This window comes from Periplaneta americana, chromosome 12 (genome assembly GCF_040183065.1).
Source record: "Periplaneta americana isolate PAMFEO1 chromosome 12, P.americana_PAMFEO1_priV1, whole genome shotgun sequence".
Lineage (NCBI taxonomy): Eukaryota > Metazoa > Arthropoda > Insecta > Blattodea > Blattidae > Periplaneta > Periplaneta americana.
Window position 1 is genome coordinate 173,868,501 of NC_091128.1, and position 22,420 is coordinate 173,890,920.

At 35.7% G+C, this 22,420-nt stretch overlaps 1 protein-coding gene across 9 annotated transcripts in view; it reads left to right on the forward strand.

Annotated features, from left to right (window-relative positions):
• beta-Spec (spectrin beta chain) overlaps positions 1 to 22,420 on the forward strand; it is a 313,031-nt gene that overhangs the window by 195,407 nt on the left and 95,204 nt on the right. For 8 of the 9 annotated variants that reach the window (XM_069842602.1, XM_069842603.1, XM_069842607.1 and 5 more), the window contains exons 3-7: positions 15,379 to 15,530; positions 15,614 to 15,787; positions 18,080 to 18,368; positions 20,373 to 20,673; positions 21,871 to 22,023. In XM_069842602.1, coding sequence (XP_069698703.1) covers positions 15,379 to 15,530; positions 15,614 to 15,787; positions 18,080 to 18,368; positions 20,373 to 20,673; positions 21,871 to 22,023 — 1,069 coding nt within the window. Of the gene's footprint in view, positions 1 to 5,946; positions 6,018 to 15,378; positions 15,531 to 15,613; positions 15,788 to 18,079; positions 18,369 to 20,372; positions 20,674 to 21,870; positions 22,024 to 22,420 lie in introns of those variants that run through there. The other variant, XM_069842606.1, reaches the window with a different exon arrangement.

The window sequence follows — 22,420 nt, forward strand, 5'->3', positions numbered from 1 at the left end:
GGTATTGCGGAATATTCGGGTAATATGGAATAGTGATGTTTTATCAACAGTAATCTCACTAGACGTTTTGATTTATCTAGAGAAAATCAAAACTCGAGTGGGATTTAATTGACTATTACACGATTAGAAGAAAGTATATAAAGATTAGAAGTAACGAAGTACTCCAATACAATGAAATATTAATTGACTTACGAAAATACAACTGTCTTCAAATGTATTATTGTACCATCTCAACATTACAAATATTACGCTAGATGCATGCTAGATGGCAGCAGTGAGCAATACCTTCTCGTCGAGAAGTTCTCGATCAATTATACACGATGGCAATGTTACTAGTCAAGAAGGCTTTGTTGATTCAGTTTCATTTTTATTAAAATGCAACATTCCACTTCAATTTAACCGAATCCCAGTAATCAACGTCACTTGACAGATGATTTTCAATAAATCTTAATATTAAACAATCTCTAATACGTGACTATCCATAATATCATATAGTAGAAGCTATAACATAACCTAACTAATATACACAAGTGTTAGAAAAGTTTTAATTAACGACGATGACATAAAAAATAAACATGAATAATTTTAAAAGGAATAATTATTGAATGTACAATTTTCAAATTTGAATGTGGTTGGTGGTTCAATTGATGTTATATTGGACGTGTGCGTAATAGAAGTGGAACTAGTTGATTTAGGCCTACATGGTGTATTCAACTTATTCAGAATTTCCGAATGAATAATTTTAAAAGGAATAATTATTGAATATACAACTTTCAAATTTGAATGTGGTTGGTGGTTCAATTGATGTTATATTGGACTGTGCGTAATAGAAGTGGAACTCGTTGATTTAGACCTACATGGTGTATTCAACTTATTCAGGATTTCCGAATGAATAATTTTAAAAAGAATAATTATTGAATGTACAATTTTCAAATTTGAATGTGGTTGGTGGTTCAATTGATGTTATATTGGATGTGTGCGTAATAGAAATGGAACTCGTTGATTTAGGCCTTCATGGTGTATTCAACGTATTCAGAATTTCCGAATGAATAATTTTAAAAGGAATAATTATTGAATGTACAATTTTCAAATTTGAATGTGGTTGGTGGTTCAATTGATGTTATATTGGACGTGTGCGTAATAGAAGTGGAACTCGTTGATTTATGCCTACATGGTGTATTCAACTTATTCAGAATTTCCGAATGGTGCTCTTCATTTATTTGTAAATCGGATTTCAGAAGATGCATAGGTATGATCAGTGATTTTTATTAATTATTGTTCTTGAATGCCAATGCGAGTCATATTTGAAACTGCTGTGCATCGACTGGAGTGGTTTGTAATTATATATATATATATATATTTTTTTTTTGACGTCCAGACCAGCGCAGTTTCAAATGTTGGCAAACAAAGAAACAAATGGTAGGAACGCGATAAAATTAAACAAATGCTAGGGACGCGATAAAATTGTGCGATAAGCAGCCATGATTGGTTGAAATACGTCCTTTCGTACCGTTTTATTGGTCAAAAGTAGTATGACGTAGTAAGAGTGTAATAGTCTATGTAAACTTTCACAACCTACCGGAAACCACGAAAACTACTTCATACGATCCTCCTGGCGCTACGGTTGCAGTCTCGCTTGAGTCGAACTAATGACAACTTGTTAATAATCAATTCTGTGTTCTGTTGTTTTCTAAAACTCGTGCAGGTAATTTGATATTAGAAGATGGTTACTAAATATACAATTTAACGAAATGCGCCATATAATGAAGTAGTTAGTCTTTGTTATCTCTGTGGTTTTACTTGTGCATGTTTTTCCGCGATTATGTGGTGGAAATTTATTTTACAAAATGACTCTGCGGATAATATGGAATACCAGTATTCCATATTGCCCTGACTTATAAACGTATACCTCATAGGCCCATTAAGTGAAGGAAAAATATATTGAAGTTTGAAATGAGACGTTTTATTATCGGTACTTTTACATATACAGGAATACTCCTGTTATCAGATTCTCGATTAGCGGAAACGAACATTGACTTGTTGACGTTGAACCACCGTACTTGGTTTGGATTATATTATGACGGCCATTTTTATTTCAAGTCTTCATTTTGGGCCGTATTCATAGACATTTTTAGCTTGGGCTTCCGGTGGATGATCAGCGTTTTTCGTATACATAAACCAGTGTTAGCGATAGGATATGGTTTGAATTCTGTGGTAGTAACCAGTGGATAGCCGGGGCTAGCTTAGTACACTTGTAGCGCGTGCTGCGAAATAACTATGAATAGCACCCTTAGGCCCGATTGTATAAACCATTTAATCTTAGATCAGAGGTTAAATTGATCCTTGTTTCAGCTGAACTTGGAATTTTGTGTTGTAAAGTCTAATCTGAGATTAATTTGTCTCAAACTAAAGTCAACTTTGACTGAAGAAATTTCTCCGATTAAGTTAGATGATCCAAGTTCAGTTATTTCGTTTCTGTTTGAAATATACGAGTGACAGATTGTGCAAATAAAATATCCATTATTATTAATTTTAATAGATATGTTGGGTACATTTATATATATTTCTTTCAATTTCTTGCCTTAATACACAAACATTCTTATATTTTATAAGGCTCTATCGTGTTCAGCAGTATCAAATAACATAACCTATAATTATATTATGTTTATAACAACCATTAATTATTAATGGATATGATAGGTACATTCATAAATGTTCAAATAACTAAACGAAAATTGTCGTTTTATAAAGCTTTATTATGTTTAGCAGTATTAAACACCATAACATGGTAACAACTTGGAGAACAGTCAACCTTCTTCTTATTGTCCGCCATTATTTACATAGCACAAAAAACCAGTGTCTCCAACAGAATGTAATACGGAAAGTCGTCAAAAAGTAGTTGTAAAGTCGCTAGATTTCTCATTATCAACAAAGAAAGATTAAATTTTGTCACTATGGGGTGCTAAAAAGGTCCCTAAATCCCTATTTAAGCAATATAAAAGTTAAATGAAATTGTTGTTGAAAAAGAGTTAAAGTCACTAGATTGGCAACACTGAACAAACCTGTATAACATGGTGCGCGCATCACGTATTTCACCTGTTTATGCGATGTTGCCAAATCCTTTTCATGTGAACTTAGATTGCATTTGAACCAAGGTAATTTGATCGCAGAAAAGTTTTATACAATAGAAGAAGTGTCTGAACTCGGTTCACTTTTCGATCTTCGATCAAAGTTGATCTTTAGTCAGGGAGTTTTATACAATCGGGCCTTAGAGTTTTAGGCTTTTCCGACTATTTAACACATTTTTAATAACTGTTTTGAAATAAAAGCCAACACTACCAGGTAAAAATTGTTGTATTCGATATTACCCTCGTTTTCCATATTGCCCAACAAATTCACATTTTTTACATTGGTCGTTATTTACGTAATATAAAATTAATTTATTCAGTTCATGCAATGAAAAACAATTCAAAAGAAGTCGAGCAAATCACATATTGACTAATCATTAACTTTGTGTTAATGTTTAGATGCTTAATAAAAACAAAAATGGTATTCCATAATATCCGAAGTTCCTCTAAATAACTCTAATCATGTCAGAGTCTTCAGTCATTGTCCCCTCATCTAACCCACTCTAACCTTGTAATTGTAATTGTCCTCGACCTCGTCTCCTATCACTTAGCTATCTCTTCATCTCTCAGCTCTCCATGTACTGCATAATCACTGTGAGTTTGCATAATTTTGGTGAAAATTCGATATATTTCCACACTACAAACTGGAGAGGAAACGTACTTAAACCATGAAACTTTTCCACATTCCTCGGCCTCACGTCACTTATCTACCTCCTCAACTAACTCACTTTGTCACATACATCGGGTTTATGTCACTTAGCTATCCCCCCATTTAACCCATGTAACCCATAACGAAACTCAAATCAGACGTTAGCCCCGTGTGTGGTAGGTTGGTTTTTACCTATAAAAAGTTTAAATCGCTTGAGCGAAAAGAAGCCGAACATCGGGAATGTCTTTTCTACAAACACATACCCCATTTCCTTCTTTAAGCCTTTTAAAGATTGTATAATATTCATTACTGGAATTGAACTTAAAAAAATTCACAAAATGATACCTTCCAAAATATTTACAATAGGACTGGGGTTTTGACTGGCATATTTCTTTACTCTGTGGCTACTATTACAATTAATTTATTGATCTATTTTTCGAGACACCCTGTATATAAACTCGTAGTATTTCGAAGATTGAAGTTATCTTCGTCTTCAGTTAAAATAAATGGATGAAACTGGTTACTCGTTAGGGTCTGTTACAAATTCATTAATAAATTTTCTTGACCAGGATACAGAACTGACGAGAGTGGGGTGGAAAGCGTTGGTTCCCCTTCCACAGTTCACTGGCGTTGAGTGACGTATCTGTGGCCCGTAAGCCTAGATCATATATGTTACATATATGATCTGTATGTATTTATTTACACTGCAAGTGGGCAAGCACCCGGTGGCAGTGGTATATACAATATTAACAATACACAGTTAAAATGATAAGCAATACACAATAAAATTTACAATACATAATACAATTTACAACACATATACAATTTTATACACAATACTATAAGAATACACAATACAATTTAACACAATAATAATAAAACATAAAATAAAATACCTAATTTTACAACACAACCTACATAATTATGTATAGGTCCTACATAAGTTTCAATAGTCTTTCACTTTACTCTCATCTCATTCCCTGTAGTGGCACTATGACGCATTTCACTGACACTTTAGCACACATTTCACTGACACTATAGAACACATTTCATTGACGCTATAAATGATCACCGATCGGAACCGTTCACTGCACTGTAAAACCATAACTTCACTGACTCACCTCGCTTCACTGATACAACAGTTCAAATAAGTCAAATAATTGCATTATTATGCATACTTATAAACAGAACTACATTTAAACTAAACATTTCTAGTCTAAGGCCCTCTTACACGCTATTTTTAAATAATTTACAATTCAAACCAAGGAAGTAAACTCATCAGGCTAGATAAATACATGTCACCTTAAAAAATTAAATGTTGAATGTCACCTTAATTTTAATTTTCACTTTATACACAACTCTTTAAATTATTCTTGAATCTCCTTAAGGAAGGACAGCCCTCAAAGACCGCTGCAGGTAGGTCATTCCAATCATTTATAGTTCTATTTAAAAATGAGAATTTACCTACATCCGTTTTCTGTTTCCTACATTTGATTTTAAAATCATGATCATTCCTACCATAGTACGTTGGCTTTTCTAACCGAGCCGTTATGTCTACCCATGCTTTCTGACCTAGATGTGTCGTAAGCAATCACATAAGACAGACGCTGAATATAAATCCCCTCCCCTACCTAGTCAATGACGCGTGGGTGGAAGGAAGGGGTGAGTGACGTATTCCCATGAGTGACGTAACGCTATTAATTGGTGCCCAGTTTTGCAAGCCTGTCCTTGACTGTCACTTCTTATTTGTAACGAGTCCAATGAGCGGGATAATCTTTTGATCCTGTTGTTTACCTAAAAACAAAAGATATAGCGAATATTCTTCACCTTCACCAGTAATGGAGAAAGTTCATGCTACGCCTTTTCTGGATAATCCGCCATTGCTTTGTACCTCACTTGAGCGATGTTTGATGATGCCAGTTACTTGGATCGAATGTATAAAATTTTAAAGTAAATTTGAAAAATCCACAATTTCCACAACCTAATCGCCGTGAAAATGGAAATCTCGTAACAAAGGACGTTTTAAGGCAGTAGTGGAACTCCACAACTTGGTGCACCTATGCTACTTTGCATGGTACTGAGGCAGGATATAGTGTGTTCAGATTTCCGGACGCCCGTGTTATCAATCAGTTATCATTACTGGCCCACAAGCTCAGTTCTCGTTGTGTTGTGCGGTTGGCGTGAGGTTTAGATGGAAACTCTGGAAGAGTACTACGACAAGGTTGTGCTCGAGCTACGAGGTACTGCTTTCTTCCTAAGTTTAGACATTTTTATTTTCTTTTTCTGGTATTTAGAATATGTAAAATGTAAATCTGATACATAAGAAATAGTGCTTAGTGAAAAAGCTTCATAATCTGTGCGTTTAACTAGCGGTGCAGTTGGATATACTATTTGCGCCATAATGAATTATTGTAGATTACGCAAAATGTTACAAAATTATGAATATTCCGTAAACTGTCAGATGAGACTTGGATCTACGCAATACTGGAATAAGTATATACCTGTGATATGAAATGTTTAGGCTTTCATGATGGTGTTTAGAAAAACAAACTTAATATCTCGAATGTTTCGAAACTGCATACAAGTTTTGTCTTTAGGGAGATACGACTGGCCCATTTTTTTTTTTTTTTTGGAGTAGCAGATATGAACATATTATACTTGTGGGTTTTAGTTCGAACTTAGATTTAGGATACAAATTAGATTTATTTTAAATGTTATTTTAAGTGATCGTGCTTCATTTAATTTAGGATATTCCCTATTATTATTATTATTATTATTATTATTATTATTATTGTTAGTATTAATTATTGGTATTATTAAGTGTATTTTTAATTAACAAGTTTATTATTGTCATTATTGAGTGTAATTAGTTACCACTGCCACCGGGTATACTCGTATACCCATTGCAGTGTGAATAAATACATACATACATAACAGACGCAAAAGAAAATGTGACTTGTATGTAGTTGTATTTATTTACATTCCATGGTATTCGTACACAGCTTCACCGGTAGATTACGGAACATGTAAAAGAAAACCTTAATATTACTTAATTATAGTTACAATCTAGTTGAAATACGAGTATATACAGAAGTGTTTTGCAATATAGTCTACTAGTGCAACACAAAGTTTTAGTATCAATACTTAATGTCCACACCTGTGGAGTAACGGTCAGCGCGTCTGGCTGCGAAACCAGGTGGCCCGGGTTCGATTCCCGGTCGGGGCAAGTTACCTGGTTGAGGTTTTTTCCGAGGTTTTCCCTCAACTCAATATGAGCAAATGCTGGATAACTTTCGGTGCTGGACCCCGGACTCATTTCACCGGCATTATCACCTTCATCTCATTCAGACGCTAAATAACCTAAGATGTTGATAAAGCGTCGTAAAATAACCTACTAAAAAAATCAATACTTAATACTAGACAGAAGTATTCATGAAGCTTTTTGAATGTCATAAATTCACGTATTGAATAGAAGGCGTGAGAGATTAGATACCGTACTTCTTTTAATTTGGCCCTAAATAATCTTATGTTTTGAGTTTCATTTTTTATATCCATAGGGTGGCTATAAATGATGTTTACTGTCATATATAATACAATCCTTTTTGATAGAACGATAGACTTGCCGATGGAGTATGAAAGTCATTTTTGACGCGTATTTATGCTATGAACTGTTGAATTATTTAAAAGTTTTCACGATTACATACGAGTTAGGAAACGTGCAGGGGTCCCAGGACACGGTGAAATATCCTGAAGTTTATACATTCAAGTACATTTATACCACGTGGTTATTGTTTTCTTTAACTATATATCAGACCTAACATTTTCGATAATAACTCGGTTCTCAACTGAAATATTTTAATTATTTAAGCTGAGAAGTATTTGTTAAAGTTAGGAGTTATATTCTCGTAGTTTATAAAGGTTTTGCAAGTCATGAAGTCCCTATTTAAGCCATTCTTAGAGCAAAAAAAGGTTCGACCCCAGATTTACAGAACATCAATAAAACCATGATATGTTTAAGTGAGACATGAACCATAAAAAAAAACAACTGACAACCCAATTAAGTTACAGAAAACCCACTAGTTGTAATTCATATACGGTATTATTCATTTCGGCATCCCTTGTGACTTATTCAGCGTATGAGAAGCACGCATAAATGATTGTGAAAGAGAGATTCGTGGTATGGCACGTTAATGGAAAACTGTACCCACTTTAAACATAACAAGTCACTTTGAAAATCTGAAAGAAAATGATCTACTGGGTGTGACAGAGGTCTCTGGTACTACTAGGAATGCGGAAAAACAGCTCATGCCCTTTGTCTTTCTCCAAATTCCACTCTTACAGTTTTACGCCGGCTCTTGGCATGCAGCTAGCATAATGTTGTTACTTTTTATTAAATGTCACGGTGGTTGTGCCAAGTTCGAATTAGACAAACAGTAGAGACGTCACTGAATACACAGTAGTTCCACTGTATCCGCGGTGATATGTTCCAAACCTTACTGCAAATATCCACGAAACTGTGGATAGTAGACAACCCCCCACTCCACACACACATGATTATAGTTTTTCGTTTACATGAATGTAAGTCCATTCGGTAGCGGATGACCCCTGGTGGTCCCGTAATGTGAGATATGGTAGGGTGCGCCAGTTCCCTTCTAACACATATTATCTATCAAATCTAACTTAAACCTAAGGAAAATATAAACACCCAGATCGTACATACCAATGAACAGTTCCCAACCAAGGAAAAATCCATTGGAAGAGTTGGGAATTGAACTCGAAACCGCCTGATTAGGAGCCAGCATCGCTAACTACTAGACCAACTGGCTGCTGACCTTCGTTTGCATATATTTGATAAAGTTTCATTGATAAATTTAGTTACGCGAAATTAGATAATTCTAATAATAACAAAAAATTAATTTTGCATTATTATAATTCGTACTCTCTCTCTCTCCCAAGAACGGGAATCTGGCATTTTAAGTTCATCCGCAAGGGACGATGAAACGGTGAAAGTTTTGATCATGTTACTCAATGGTGCGCAGTTTAAGTCTCATGGATTGTTTGTTAATTAAATTTTTCGTTTAATACTTTTGGATCACGGCAAACTGTGGACGTTGAGTCTGTGAATACTGGAGTTAGATGATATAACATTGAAGTACTGGGTAATGTAATATGCATAGCACTATGTTTTGGTCTAGTGTGATTCTTGACTTTGATGGACAATATTTACTGTACAGTAGTGGCAAAAAAACCGGACAGACCCTTGTAGCTGATTTCAGAGCCTTGTTCACTCAGAGCACGATAGACTGGTAACTAAGACTTTCGTGGTTCGAATCCTGCCTGGGAAGGAAACTTTTTTTGTTCCTTATTCAAATTTATTCCCAATACTTTTCGATTGCAGCGATATTTTACTACTTAATTAACTTATTATTCCCAGAACATGAATTTTACCAGCAATTGAAAAGTATTGGGAATAAATTTGAATAAGGAACAAAAAAAAGTTTCCTTCCCAGGCAAGATTCGAACCACGAAAGTCTTAGTTACCAGTCTATCGTACTCTGAAGTGAACAAGGCTCTGAAATCAGCTGCAAGGGTCGGTCCGGTTTTTTTTGCCACTACTGTACAAAATGGAAATACGTGATTTACGTAATACTGACAATTTTAGATCTTTCTCGGGCTGAAATTTGATAAATTTATTGTGAACATTAGTTTGTTTAAAATTGTGAGAGAATTGAGACTTACGAAAACGTGAAACTTTTAAGATGCATTAAGATATTTCTGTTATCAAACACTGCTGAAGTGCAAGTGAGTTTTTGAGTAGAAATTATTACTTATTAGTAATGCAGAAGTGACAACGAATTTGTTTTAATCGCTACTTATTTGTCTTCGAAATTCTGTTATCTTAACCCTTCTCAGCAGCTTCCTACAGGAAGTTATGTGGTCTGATGTACAGTGTTGTCAAGAGTGCTGAGTTGCGAAGTACAGGTTCGCACAATACTCGTGGAATGCGGTTTTTAGTCTACAATTTTTTTTTTTTCGAGATTTTTATGGAATTGACTTTCAGTTTTCGAATGTACATGTAATGAAGTCGTCATGACACTCCATATGTGTGTGTCAGTTTCTCTCTTTCTCATATATTTTGTGACAACGGGGTTATAAAATCATGACACAGCTTCCTCTGGGATGAAAGTATAAGCTGGGAGGCTTTTGTAGTGGATTACGGCACGTAGAAGTATCCTGCCCTCAGTAGAGGGCTGCAAACAAAATTCATGGTCAGCTTCTTTTGCCAGAAACATATGAAGGGTAAAGGGGGGAAAACAATGAATGTCACATTCCGTAGGATGAGATAATGATATAATTTAGTATATTACTGCAAAATTTGTTACTTTTCCTATTGAAAATCAAGGAAAGGATGACTGTACTCATGGTGATAATTCTCCTTTTCACCTGTTTTAATGAGAACAACACTAAATTTTGTTGTAATCTTTTGAATTAAATAATGATATCATCCTTACGGAATTTTGACACTCATTGTTTTTCCCGTGTACCCTTCATACAATACAAAGAAATATTGTAAATATATAAAATTTTAAAAATTAATAATTGAGGACCGTTTTTGCAGAACTTGCTAACTGCAAAATTTACAAAATTGAGATTTTGATGGATTCGTTAACATAAGGCAGGCCTTTACGTGATGTTCAAAGCGTCTTAGTAAAATTGGGTTATTTCTCTTCATTGTAGCGTGTCAAAGTGTGATCTTTTTTTCAAAACTTGCTTTCTGCTATAAGTGAGAGATACAGCAAAACTTGTAGAAAAACTCTTCTCGGGTTCTCAGCCAGGTGAGTTGGAGATTAGCTTCCAAGCTTTCGACGGCTAGCTCTGCCATCTTCTTCGGAAGAAGATGGCAGAGCTAGCCGTCGAAAGCTTGGAAGCTAATCTCCAACTCACCTGGCTGAGAACCCGAGAAGAGTTATTCTACATCAAACGCCGGGAAAGCCTCGAGTCATACAGCAAAACTTGCTTACTATAGTGTTTTGTCTCTCCTGTAAAATTTAGTTTTTTCAGTTAGCAAGTTTTGCAGAAACGGTCCTCAATTACTCATAACAAATTGCTTACGTACATTTTTAAATGTTAAACTGTTGGAGGTAAATAAATGTGGATACTTATAAATTCTAGGACCGATATTAATACTGTGGTTGAAAGCAGTGCTCATTAAATACTTGGGTTCAAACAAACGTATTGTATCCATGCCTTTGATTTTGTGTTTGTGAGTATATGATCTGAAATGTGTGATTTTTATGTATAAAATTTAATAATGCATTGATATAAATTTGATGTAATTTCAAGACTTTAAATCTAAAAACAATTTTTCGGAAGGATAATCAATAGGTTTTTTAGACTTTCTTCTTCTTCTTCTTCTTCTTCTTCTTCTTCTTCTTCTTCTCTGTAATAAATCTAGCGAATGCAAATCTAGTCTTTCAGGTGAAGCTCCCTGTAAAGCAGATTTGAATAATTTCAAGGGAAAAATTGTTCCGGGGCCGGGTATCGATCCCGGGACCTCTGGTTGAACGTACCAGCGCTCTACCACTGAGCTACCCGGGAACTCCACCCGACACCGTCTCAATCTGCTTTACAGGGAGCTTCACCTGAAAGACTAGATTTGCATAATATATACGTTACTGTGTTCGTTAACAGAAAACCACAATTCCAAGTCACACAGAGATTGTGTGCACTCGATGTGGGTCTCTGGCGTTTCGTCAGCCCACGCGAGTTGTGTGGATATAAAGGGAAAAGTTGAGACGGTGTCGGGTGGAGTTCCCGGGTAGCTCAGTGGTAGAGCGCTGGTACGTTCAACCAGAGGTCCCGGGATCGATACCCGGCCCCGGAACAATTTTTCCCTTGAAATTATTCAAATCTAGCGAGTTTTGTATTACCCCATCCTAATATTCCATATTGGGTTATTGACTGAAACGAGGCAAGGCAAACTGTGCATAGTACCCCATTGGTAAGTGATTTCGTAACTGAACAAAATAATATATAATTCTACGTAATTTGTTGCAAAGGTAATTGATATGTTTGTCCCATTTCAGATATTTATCAGTAATAATTCCTAAATATGTAACCTCTGAAGATTCATTTATAATTGAACAATTACAGACAATTGCGAAACAACCAAAACTGTGTAGTTTAATGTTTAGGAGAGAATTACGCAATTGATAACACTTACTAGCTAATGAAAAAGACATAGCTATAGTTTTATGCATGCGAAAAGTACCATACTTTTAACACTCTGCTAAAAGTATTTAACACCGATTTTCAACTGTTTGCGCCGTTTTCAATTGTTTCTCACCAGATTGTAACGCATCACTAAAGTGGTCCATCACATCACTAGGCCTTCTTTTAAAAGTGACTGTTTTTCGGTTAAGAAACGTTCACAAATTTAATTGCTTCAGCATATATTTAATTGATAAGTATATGAAACAATTAAGAATTAAATGTAATTATAAAAATAAGGATGCATCCGGGTTTTAGCCAGGAACTTCTCGGTCTGTAGTCGAATGCTCTACCACTGAATAATACCATTGTTGCTCTTAATGTAATAAAGTTTGACTATTGCAATGAGGGGTAATAAATCATTCGAGAATTGTCTCTATACCAGCATGAACGAACAGCTATCTAAAAAAATAGTGTTACCATACATGTTAAACAAGATTTATTTTGTTCGCAGGATTGCTACACTCGGCCTACAGCCTCGTTTCTAAAATTTTCCTGCTCACTAAATTGCCGTTTTTAACACTTATATCGTGAATGACTACTCTTAAATATTAGTGTTAAATCTAGTGCGAAGCATATGTTTCCCAAAAAGAAGTGTTTATTTCAGAAGAATAATTGATAAATTCTAAAAGATGTTTCAGAGGAAATTGTAGATTTCTTGAGGCGAAAGTTTCGTAGCAAATGAGAAGTAATATCTCGGAAGCTTTTGATATTGCTGGTGAAGTAAATCTTCTGACTTTGTTTTAAACTACATATTTAAAATGCGTTTCAGCGTGGTTTGGTAACTGTGCACTCATTATTGTGTAAGCGTGCGTAATGAATATATTGTTAGACTCACCCCTGCAGTTCAAACGGAAAATTTTCCGCGTAGTACCCCCTCCAATTTCTCTACCAGAGAGCACTGGGGGGACGCTCTTTACTGCAGGCACATAGAATCTGTTACAAGATTTAAGTTTTTCAAGGCCATGATATTTTCTTATGAATAATAACAATAATGGACTGAATCATGCAATTATAGATAAAGATGAACAGTAATATTATGGAATATTGTTAATAACTTCTTAAATTTTAATTTTATAAAAAAAAAGTTGTGTACAAAAACTGTTGGACATAAACAATACAAAATTCTGCCAGTGTTCGAAAACAGTTATTCAGACATACAGGATGTGACAGTAAACTATTTTTTTAATGGCAGTCTATATTAAAATTTACATATTCCGAATCTCCATTAAATTTTAGATACTTATGTGTAGACACTTTACCCGTTCTCCCGTTTCTTATCTCTTAACTATTTATTAAACTTGTTTCGTGGATTTCAAATTTGAGACAAAGAAGTATGTAAAATCATGTTGAGTAGGCCTTAAAACTAATCAAAACACTATGACTAACCGAACTTTATTACTGATGCTCAAAATAACATCCACAGCCAAACAGTATCCCAGTCTATCACGAAAACCACACCTGTGGAATAACGGTTAGCGCGTCTAGCCGCGAAACCAGGTGGCACGGGTTCGATTCCCGGTCGGGGCACGTTATCTGGTTGAGGTTTTTTCCGAGGTTTTCCCTCAACCCAATATGACCAAATGCTGGGTAACTTCCGGTGTTGGACCCCGGACTCATATCACCGGTATTATAACCTTCATCTCATTCAGACGCTAAATAACCAAGATGTTGATAAAGCGCCGTAAAATAACCTACTAAAATAAATCTATCACGAAAACAGTACATTGTAGATACGAGATGAAAGAAAACAGTCGTATAACTGAGAGTAATTAAGTGAAAATTTTGTTTTATGTTATACAAAACTCTCCAAGTTCTACATCCAGTTCAGTATATCTCAATGCGACCACCTCTTGTTGCTCTGCAAATGTCCAAACGCAAATGATATTCCAATTCCCTGCAACTGTTTTGCAACATTTGAGGCGTTATGTAGTCGGTTGTTAATCTGATGCATCGTCTCAATTGTAACAAATTTTGGATTAGATGTTGAACCCACGACTTTCATCCCAAAGAAAACTCTTCTATACTCATTTTTGTTAAAGGTTGAGTCGACCCCAGGGCTATAGTGCAGCTGGAAGGATTAGATCAGTAAATTGGAATAATGCATGACCCCATCGGGAATTGAACCCGCAACCGTCGGCTTTGTTGCATAGCATTACACTATTGCAAACCGCATGAAAGCAAAAGTAGGAGTGGTATTGTATTGTATTTATTAACATTCCATGGTATACATGCTTACAGCTAGAATATGGAACAAGTCAAAAAATGTAATACTATTATAAAATCTTAATTTATAGTCACAGTCTAGATGAAATATATACAGACGAGATTTACAATATAGTCTACTAGTACAACACATAGTTTTAGTATCAATTTCATGAAGTGTTATTGAATGTCATGAATTCACCTACAGAATAGAAGGCGTGAGAAATTAGGTACTTCTTTAATTTGGCCCTAAATAATTTTATGTTTTGAGTTTCATTTTTTATATCGATAGGGAGGCTATTAAAAATTTTTACTGCCATATAACGCACTCCTTTTTGATAGCACGATAGACTTGCTGATGGAGTATGAAAGTCATTTTTGACGTGTATTTATGCTATGAACTGTTGAATTAGTTACAAAGTTTTCACGATTACATACTATAGGAAGACTATTAATGAAAAGATATACTGACAAGCCATGGGCATTATTTGTAGTTTTTTTATATATATATATATAAAAAGTGTGTTGATAACGGATGTACTCCCATAAGTAAGTTTTTAATTTGTTATGGGGGCTCTTGAATCTCAGGAGGAACAAATTTTATTTTACAACAGCGCAACATAATCTGCTTGGCTCATTGCCCAATTTTTTTGCATTGCATTTAATGCATATGTATTTTATGTATTTTAACACGATTCAATTGAGCATAGTTAAAATTTGGATTATAAAATAATGGAATGTTAAGCTAATATATTATTACTGCATACTAAATGAATACACTCTCGTTGTTCGTTAATTCTCTTAGATAAACATTATTTTAAGAAATACAGGAAACGAATATACAGAATAGCCTATCAAGTTTCCTGTGCATAAGAAGCTATTTTAATCTTACCTGTCCTCAATTCACTCAGAAGTTACTGTAATAACATTATAGCATTATGTCCATATAGAGAGACTACACTTTCCAATGGTGAAATAATAATTAATTACACAAATCGGTTAAATTAGCTTCCGATATTACTTCATACAAACACAGAAACATTCTCTGTAGGTTATGATTGTGTCAAATCTCTGCTTAACAATTGTGTCACATTATATTGCATTCTTGGTATTAATCTGTTTCAGACGAACGAGAAAGTGTACAGAAGAAAACGTTTCAGAAATGGGTGAATTCTCATCTGGTACGAGTGTCGTGTCGCATCAGCGACCTCTATGTGGACCTGCGAGACGGCAAGATGCTGCTGAAGCTCCTAGAAGTGCTGTCAGGGGAGCGGTTGGTGAGTGCGGGCATGTTGCTTCTTAAGGACACAGCAGTTTGGCATGCGTGTGATGAAGTTGCTGAAGTGCTTGTCTTTTGCAGCCTCGCCCCACCAAGGGAAAGATGCGCATTCATTGCCTGGAGAACGTTGATAAGGCACTGCAATTCCTTCGGGAACAGCGGGTGCACCTGGAGAACATGGGCTCACACGACATTGTGGACGGAAACCCACGCCTCAGCCTAGGGTTGATCTGGACCATCATCCTCAGGTTCCAGGTGAGAGCAGATCACATTCTGAACTGTAGTACCCCTTTCACAATGAAACTACAGGGTGACTCAAAAGTGTGGAACCATATAAATATCTTCCATATGCTTCATTTTCGATTACTGTAGGTGTTACCAGTATTTGTAAGACCAAATGCTCTACCAGTGATTCGATTCTAGTCCTCAGCTATCTCAAAAGCCGCCATTTTGTATGCAACTTTGAAATTTTAAATGGAAAGGGGGTCATGTAGGTACTCAGAATCATGTGAAACTTTCTGAAACAAACAATGGTGCAAACTGTTTTGAGATATATCTAATCGTTTTCAAGTTATTTAAAGATAACTGTCATAATGACACAAACTTTAGTTACTGCATCTACAGATATTTTGTAACATGGTACAGTACAAAGGAGGTTTTGGAATTACCAGAATTGCATAAAAATATCTTTTCCAAAGCCTTTTGATTCACCCTGTATAAGCGTTAACTTGAGAATGTGAACTTTACCATAAAATTTAAAAAGCCATACCATCATTCACTACTGTTAGAACAGTGTGGAAGCGTTTTGTGAAATCGACATGGAGTCGACATGCTTCATAATGTCCTTCGATTGATTGATTGATTGATTGATTGATTGATTGATTATTCACTACAGCAGTGGTTCGTAAACTTTTTGAAGACATGCCCCACTTTTGGGTGGGAAGTTTGTTTGCGAACCCCCTACTACAATACAGGTACTTAACCTCATTAGAAAAATACAAATTTGAAAATAACGATAATTTTAATGAAAATCACCCCACTTTTAATGTATCTGCAAGAGGAGAAATCAGAATATGCAAACCTATTTTCCAATTCTTTTTGACTTCTTAGACTGACCTTTCATGCTGATATATTTTTAGGCACTTTAAATAGTTTATAAGGCCATGATGTTAAAATAATAACAGCCAGAAATAAAATCGACTGATTTATAAGGAAACTTGATCTTGTCGACATTACTTGACAAAAAAATTTTATTCATTCCAGTGTATTAAAGAACTGATGGAAAATTTAGTTATGCACTGTATGATATGATAGGTACTGAATGAATTTTTCAGACATGCAATTAAGTTTGTACAATTTTAAACAATAGCTTATTGAGTATTTTCCAGAAGAAACTCAAAACATTTACGATAGTCACTGATGGATACTGAATCCGTTTTTTTAATGCGTTTAACTGGCTGAAATTCAAAATGATATTAAAAGGAAAGACTTGTTGAAATATGTACCTACTGATGGAGTGTTGAAATTAGTTTTTCTTTGCAAAACCTAGACTAGTTTGGATCAGAAGAATGCAAGAATACCTAGAACTTGCAAAAGAAGCTCTTAAATTTTTTATAACATTTTATAACTCCATATTTACGCAAAATAAGTTTCTCGCCTATTATTGTCATCGAAACAAAAGCAAAAAAATTCCTTAAACTTCAAAATTATATCACTGTGTGCATATTGGAAACAGAATCGGAATTTGAGACTCTACTTTTGGAGGGGGGGGGACATTGTTTATGTGGTCTGATAACAAAATAAATGCATGTCAATCAGGCATTTTTCGTTTTATTTTGTTAATCTTCTCAGGATCCACCAGGCTATTTCAATGCTCTACAATTGTATGTTCTTTTTAAAGAAATAAAATTAAAGCTTGTTGTTGTTGTTGTTTTCTAATGCCAGGCATTTGACAATGAAGTCATTTGACCTCTTGCACTCAAATATTTTTCAAAGATATTATCATGACCAGCCACTGAAGCACAGATTTTGAGGTGTTCCGAATCCATTTCTTGGTTTGAGTTGCACAATGGATAGTTAGGGGACTGATATATTCCAATTCTATGCAGGTGTTTGGCCAAACAATCATGGCCTGTTGCCAATCTAAATGCAGCTAAAGACGATTTTCGTGGTAAATCGGGCAATGTCTTATGTGTAAGTTTATGCTTACAAAGTTCATTGTAAATGGAGCCTTTGGCTCCTTATTTTGGATCCTGTTTCGTTTATCACATGATTAAAGTAGGCTTTCATATGTATCAAGTTTACTATTACGTTTTTCGCATTACTTTCTGTTGCAAAAATAGGTACTCTGGGAGACATAATAGTTGAGTGACTCGAATATTTTCTAAGTCAAAAAATGCCAAATTCTGCAGGCTCCGAGCCAGAAGTTTTGATTCATACGATAACGAGATAGTCACTTCGCTTTTCTGTTCAAATACAGCAGCGCACACAGGGAAGAGGGGATGTATTCCTTTCTGTGTATTTCATACGTGGGATGTGTGTTTGTAGATACAAGACATCACGATAGAAGAGACAGACAACCAGGAGACCAAGTCTGCCAAGGATGCCCTGCTTCTGTGGTGCCAGATGAAGACAGCAGGGTACCACAACGTAAATGTGCGCAACTTCACCACGTCCTGGCGTGATGGCCTCGCCTTCAATGCCATCATCCACAAGCACCGTCCCGACCTCATCCAGTTCGAAAAACTGTCAAAGTCTAACGCCATGTACAATCTGAACAATGCTTTTAATGTCGCTGAGGAGAAGTTGGGTCTGACCAAGCTGCTCGATGCTGAAGGTAAATGCACACTCTAGTTGCTCCTGATTTCTTTAGGATGGATAACAGGTTTTCTAAAGAATGCTGATACAGCAACACCAAGACGTGTGCATTGAACTTTTTCAGTGTGCCCTGTTGTCCTGTGTTTACTAGAATTTAACCAATTAATAGAAATATGTGTGAATACATTAAGATTGGGGGAGGGTAATTTGAGTATAAGTTATGATTTATTGAATAAAACTTTACCTAATCTTCAAACACATGCCAATTTAATATGGATTGTCTATTTCACAATTGCCTGTCGTGGAGTGTTAAAAATTTGTGTTGATCACGCTGATACTATCCGATAAAAAGCTTTTTTTTTTTTACCAAAAAAAAAACCGGACTGGCCCTTGTAGCTGATACAAAAGAATCCTGTGCTGTGTATTGTGTCAAACTGTGGTAATTTCAATATGGATAGTGAAGCCAGAGGTATGTACTGCTATTTAATGTAAAAATACGCAGTTATCTTTGCCGAATAGAGGTAGAAATGTAATTTTGATGCCAGATGAAAATAAAACTCTCAAAGTTTTTTCGTCTGTAAGTTTGAGGCACTAAAGGAAACAAAAGATGATAAGAATAGAACAAATGCAATAAATTTCATTGTTACAATTAATTATACAAGATGGATGTGTTTTGAATCTGTGACTGAAATCAGCTACAAGGATTGGTCCGGTTTTTTTTTGCTACTACTGTACATTACACATGTTTGGAACATATGTTTTTAATAAATTTAGTAATATATCATTAATAGTTTGTTACTAATTTACAATTTACAAACGTAGGGTAATTTGGGTATAATTATAGGTTAATTGATAACTAACTTAGTTTTCGTTCCAGATCATGTCACATATACAAATTGTGGATTGGTTTTATGTTCCTGATTTTAATGGGAGATATTTTAAGTTTACAAAATAAGCCTTATCAAGAACTTAAGTGTTGGCTGAATTTTTTTTTGTCATATTAGGTCTAATTAATACTTTTCGCTAAACTGGAGAATTCCCACGGTATCTTTGAACCGTGCCGTTACGTTTAGCACCAAATTTAAGTAAATACACAATCTTGCCAACATAAGAACACGACGTTGGTGTGTGGCGTCGTTGGAGGGAGAAATTTGTTTCTTTTCTCTCTCTACCTCCTTCGTTCTGAACATTACTGAGAGATAGCACCACTGTTACTACAAGGTATATTTGCGCAAATATATTGATGTAGATTACGTGACCTATTACGTGACTTAGATGAGAGTCTCGAGACAAAACAGTTTTTCTATATTTCTTTTTTTATTAAATGTTAAGCACAGGAACGCCATTTCGTAATTTTATTTAAGAAACAAGCCAAACAAATTATCTTTGCATCAAAAACGGATGCTCCCTGGACCAAATTATCGTATTTTATAGTTGTCTGAATGCAACAGAAGCCAGAAGTCTTGCACTTGACTAATTCAGTGAATTATTTAAGAATATAGTAGCATATTTTACTACCACCGTTTCGATTGTGTTTTTGTTTGGCACGGCTCGGTACGGCCCGGTGACTAGTGGCCAGCGAGTAACGTCGACTATCGACATTGCTCTGCCGTGGGTATTATCCAGTTGTTCCAAACTTTTAAGTGCCTACCTAACCTTTGTGTTCTGTTCTATGATACATGCATTAACCTATGGTTAAAATAATTTGATTTTATAAGGACTTTAAGCATGTTTTACTTCATTAATATATATTATACCTAAATTTCGCCATCCATGGGGTAAATTGAGTATAGTTAAACTTAAGGTTATTATTATAATAAGAAGAGGCCAAGATACTTGAAAATGCAATAGAATCATTCTAGAAGGTCACATTGCTAACACACAAAAAACTGACTGGAAAATTTGATCATGGTAACAGGCTATGGATCTCTAAACTTAACAAAGTTTGTTTTTTATATCCAAATTACCCCACCCATTTACATATTCATGTGTTGGTATTATGTGATATGACTTATATTTGCAGATATCTTTGTGGAGCATCCAGACGAGAAGTCGATCATCACATATGTGGTTACTTACTACCACTACTTCAGCAAGATGAAGCAAGAGACCGTGCAGGGAAAGCGTATTGGCAAAGTGGTGGGCATCGCCATGGAGAACGATCGCATGGTGCAAGAGTATGAGGGCCTGACGTCAGACCTGCTGCGGTGGATCGAAGCCACCATCACTGCTCTGGGTGAGCGGGACTTCGCCAACTCCCTGGCTGGTGTCCAGGCGCAGCTGACCCAGTTCAACACCTACCGCACTGTTGAGAAGCCCCCGAAGTAAGTGTGTATATCATTTGAGAGAAACAATTTCTATGTTTTTCCTGTTTTCCTTATGTAAGCATGATGAAAATATAAGAGAGGAATAGTTACAGATATATTCAATCTGAGAACCATCTGCTTTCAGTTCGATGCTCGCTGATGAGTAAAACTTGTGTTTTGTATGGTGGGAGTATTTGCGACATGACTTCTGTGATCCTTTCTTTGAGTTGGCCCATGCTGTCAAGTTTCTCAGCATACACGACATCATTAGTGTCCCCACAAGTAAAAATCGACTGGCGTGAAGTTTGGCGATTATGGTGGCCATTCACTAGGACCTCAAACTATCTACCTATCTGTAACTGGTTCAACTAACCACGAACGAAGTTGATAACCGCAATGGGATGGGTCACCATCTTATTGAAAAATGTTGGGAAAATTGCCTTGTTTATTCAGGATGCTTCTTTGGTGAAAAAGGCCCAGCGACTTTTGTTCCCAAACATTTTGGATGGATCCATCCAATTGTGGTTGGTATCACTCCATTACCGCGAATTTTGCTTATTAACTTCTCCATTATTGTAAAAATTGGCTTCTTCACTGAACACAATGGAAGCAAAAAAATAGGACAGTTTTTCTATGCAACCTGATTTCTGCTTACCCCAGCTTGTAAAGGCTATTTCTTGTATGCATGAGCATATAAGAGAGCAAACTCTCATTTGACTAATACAGCTTAGTGGCAAATTCTTTAACTTTGAAATTCTGTCAAATTTTCAATGCACTTATCTTCCAGTAAGAAAACAAATAACTTGTTCGTGATTATATTGTTTTTGTCTTAAATCATTTTGTGCTCATGCTGAAAATATTAAAGAATTTCATATTGTTTGACTATACTCCTATTCATGAAGGTCGTAGCTTTGACTTTTTAGCCACCCAGAAGAACACTAGCCATTCGCACTTAAGCAACATTGTCTAATTGTAATGTTAAGACTCACTCGCTGTTAGTTATGGTAAGTCAAATATTACATGTGTCCAGACAAAATATTGTAGCCATGAGAAGTATGTCTAAGTCGCGTGAAAAGCATTATAGTAGAGTGACCTATTCAAGTGGGCCAAGTAATGGCGAGGTAGTGCTAGGATGTTAGGAGAATGGAGTACGAAGTCATTTCTGTGTTATGTTATGATGCAAAGTGAAGTCTAATTGTTTGTGCATTTATGCAGGTTTGTGGAGAAGGGCAACTTGGAGGTGCTTCTCTTTACACTTCAGTCACGGATGAGGGCAAACAACCAGAAACCATACACACCGAAAGAAGGCAAGATGATCTCTGACATCAACAAGGCATGGGAACGCTTGGAGAAGGCAGAGCATGAAAGGTAACAGGCTAGCTCCAGATTGAGATTTTCTTGGTCGTGCCTTCTTCCCTCCTTCCCTTCGTGATCGTCAAATCATCTCACTAACATGAACTCATGTCTCTAACTCCTTGCTGTGGATACTGGTGCAGTGCTTGGGCAGAACTTGTTGCTGAAGTCCAAGCACTACACTGCTACATGCATACCCTCAATTAATCTGCTCCTGAGGAAATAGAAAAGCAGTTATTTACCTTCAGACTATATGAAGACTTGACATTTTCATTATAATTTTTTATAGTTCATTTAATCCCCCCCTCCCCTACAACACTCCGATTTTCTTCGCAAGTTTTTTTTTATTGAAAATATTATTTTGTTGCAATATTTCAAATTTGTGAATGATGTGCTGAAGGTATAGCTGTTG